General features: G+C 32.2%; 1 protein-coding gene across 1 annotated transcript in view; it reads left to right on the top strand.

Annotated features, from left to right (window-relative positions):
- Positions 1-2,500, top strand: part of LOC119576159 (E3 ubiquitin-protein ligase RMND5A-like) — a 21,687-nt gene that overhangs the window by 18,257 nt on the left and 930 nt on the right. Inside the window, exons 8-9 of the mRNA XM_037923725.1 lie at positions 528-682; positions 935-2,500. The exon at positions 935-2,500 is cut by the window's right edge and continues 930 nt beyond it. Of these exons, the coding sequence (XP_037779653.1) occupies positions 528-682; positions 935-998 (219 nt within the window). The 3' untranslated portion in view covers positions 999-2,500. The remainder of the gene's footprint in view (positions 1-527; positions 683-934) is intronic.

Here is a 2,500-nt window from a genome sequence, read left to right as displayed (position 1 = left end):
ACATGGGCATAGTGCACCTTGGCAAGAATACGCACTATCCCACAATAATAGGCTAATTCATTAAACATGGCCTGACTGAGTTGTGGATGGCATTCCATAAGGACATACCCTATGCCAGAAACTCATCGGCAGAAGCTCGTCTTTCTAAGATTATAAGGACATATTTGTTTAGTATCATTTTTAGACTCAGGCACTTAAAATGGAAGAAATCTTTTGTTTTTTTCAAATATTTGCACATAAACAGCTACAAATGATTAGGTGTTTAAAGTTGTTCTTGAAATTCTAAAGGAGCTGGATTCTGATAGGGAAACCTCTAGTGTGTGGCAAAAACCCTACAATATGGGCTACTAGTTGGTTTTTAATACTGTGATTATTGGGTTGACAGATAAACACATGACAAGCTTAAAAGATATGTAAAGTTATGAAAAGATGTGTTATGTACATCTGTGTTAGTATCTATGCATGTCTACAGTGGTTATGTGTTTGGATAGATTTTTCACTTGGTAATATATTTATTTTCATTTCAGATTGAGATTGATCTTGGCCCATCATCCCGTTATCATTCAATATTTGCATGTCCTATTCTACGTCAGCAATCAACAGAGTCTAATCCTCCCATGAGATTGATATGTGGTCACGTGATCTCACGGGATGCCCTGAATAAGCTTACAACCAGTTCAAAGTAAGATTTTTTAGCCTTAGTCTTGAAAAAGTTATTATTTCCTGTTATATTTCTTGTCATATATATTTTTAGTTAACCTGAATGTCTTTATAGAAAGTTCTAGATAGTCTTTTATGATTTGATATATGAAATGAACACAACTTGCATTTCATTTGGTGATGTTCTTCAGTTAAATAATCCTTAAATGTTAAATGGATACATGCATTTATATATGAATAGTTATGCTTACTGATTTACCTATTTATTTTCCAGGTTGAAGTGCCCCTACTGTCCTGTTGAACAAAATCCAGCAGATGCTATTCAGATTTTTTTTTAAGATAGCTTTATCTCTAATTTAAGAAAAGAAATAATATATATATGATGATACATGCATACATAAATTCATGTATGCATACATGGTCATTTCAGCATAAACATACATAAATACATAAACACATGTATACAAACGTATATACATACATAAAGTATATAAATACGTAGTAATTATCATGTAAAGTAATTAGTATATATCTTAAAGGCACGTTTGTTCACAGTACTATTTGGATTTATTTCTTATTCAGGATGTTTACCATAAAGTTCCATGCCTTTGCTTTACTTAAAATGGTGTTTTCTAAGTTGTAAAGAGATAGGCAAGTGGTTTAGAATATATATACATAAATCTGAAAATGCCTTGCATATTTCTGTACATATGTTTACACAGGGAGAAAGCTGGAACAGAGAGAGAAAGAGAGTGTGTGTGTGTGTGATTGATTGAGTGAGTGAAGCTACAAAGAAACTAGAGGGATTTTTACCTTGTATTCCAGTGCTATGCGCATGTCACTGTAAAGCTCATGGCACTGGGACCAAACTCTTCTTAGCTGTCACTGCTTAGCATATGACACAAATATAAAGTTCAAAGAATAGAGACAGGCTTATATATCCCATCTAGAAAGAGATGGTACTTTGTGCTTTTGTACTGTTATACTTAAAGTAGATAGAGAAGATGGTCTGCCTATTTTGATGAATTAATATATATGTCCTGTTCATTCACCACTGTCTTGTGAAGAGACACGAAGTGAAGGCTTCTGTTTCTTCCCAAAGTGGGGGTCTAAAAGATTTTGCTAGATTTTGTAAACAGATGTGCGAGTTTAGCTGTGGGTTTGACTCGGAGTTCTTCTGTCTTCATGAGGCCTGCAATTTTATATGTCTCTCAAGTTCCTGGATGTTTCACCTGTGTGTCAATACAACATTGTCCAGATGCAAAGGCTATCTATTGATGCTGTTAAAAGGAAAAAAGTGCACTATGAAAAACTGAAGCACAGTGTACAGACAGATGTGCCTTTAGGTGGATGTGCTACCATTACAAATATGTTGGATTCTGGTTTAGCTATTATTTTATTTATATCCCTTTTCCCCATGACATTCCTAGATTCAAAAGGGAAATTATGATTCATTTCCTTTCCAAGTGTTTAAATCCTCCCAATTGCAAAGCATAGATCTGAGATACCACTTTTTATATTATTGTGATAAAATTATGGGATGTGGTTATTATTATTATCATTATTGTTATCTTATTTTATATTATTATTATATTGGTTTAAACTAAATTGATGATTTTATTATTATAGTAAGAATAGATTAATAATGATAATAATAGTATCACTCTGACACTAGTGATTGCAATAGTAATGTAATTTTTGTTTTCATTACACATTTCTTCATTATGCAGTCATTATTTCCTCAAAAAATATTTACTAAATTATAATAAATAATAATGAAATATTACTGTTTTATTTCTTGTAAGAATTTATAGGTAACAGTATTATGTAGCAATGGGTG

Source organism: Penaeus monodon, chromosome 8 (assembly GCF_015228065.2).
Source record: "Penaeus monodon isolate SGIC_2016 chromosome 8, NSTDA_Pmon_1, whole genome shotgun sequence".
Classification (NCBI taxonomy): domain Eukaryota; kingdom Metazoa; phylum Arthropoda; class Malacostraca; order Decapoda; family Penaeidae; genus Penaeus; species Penaeus monodon.
The sequence above is the reverse complement of the archived record's forward strand: the minus strand, read 5'-3'. Positions and strand labels throughout refer to the sequence as shown.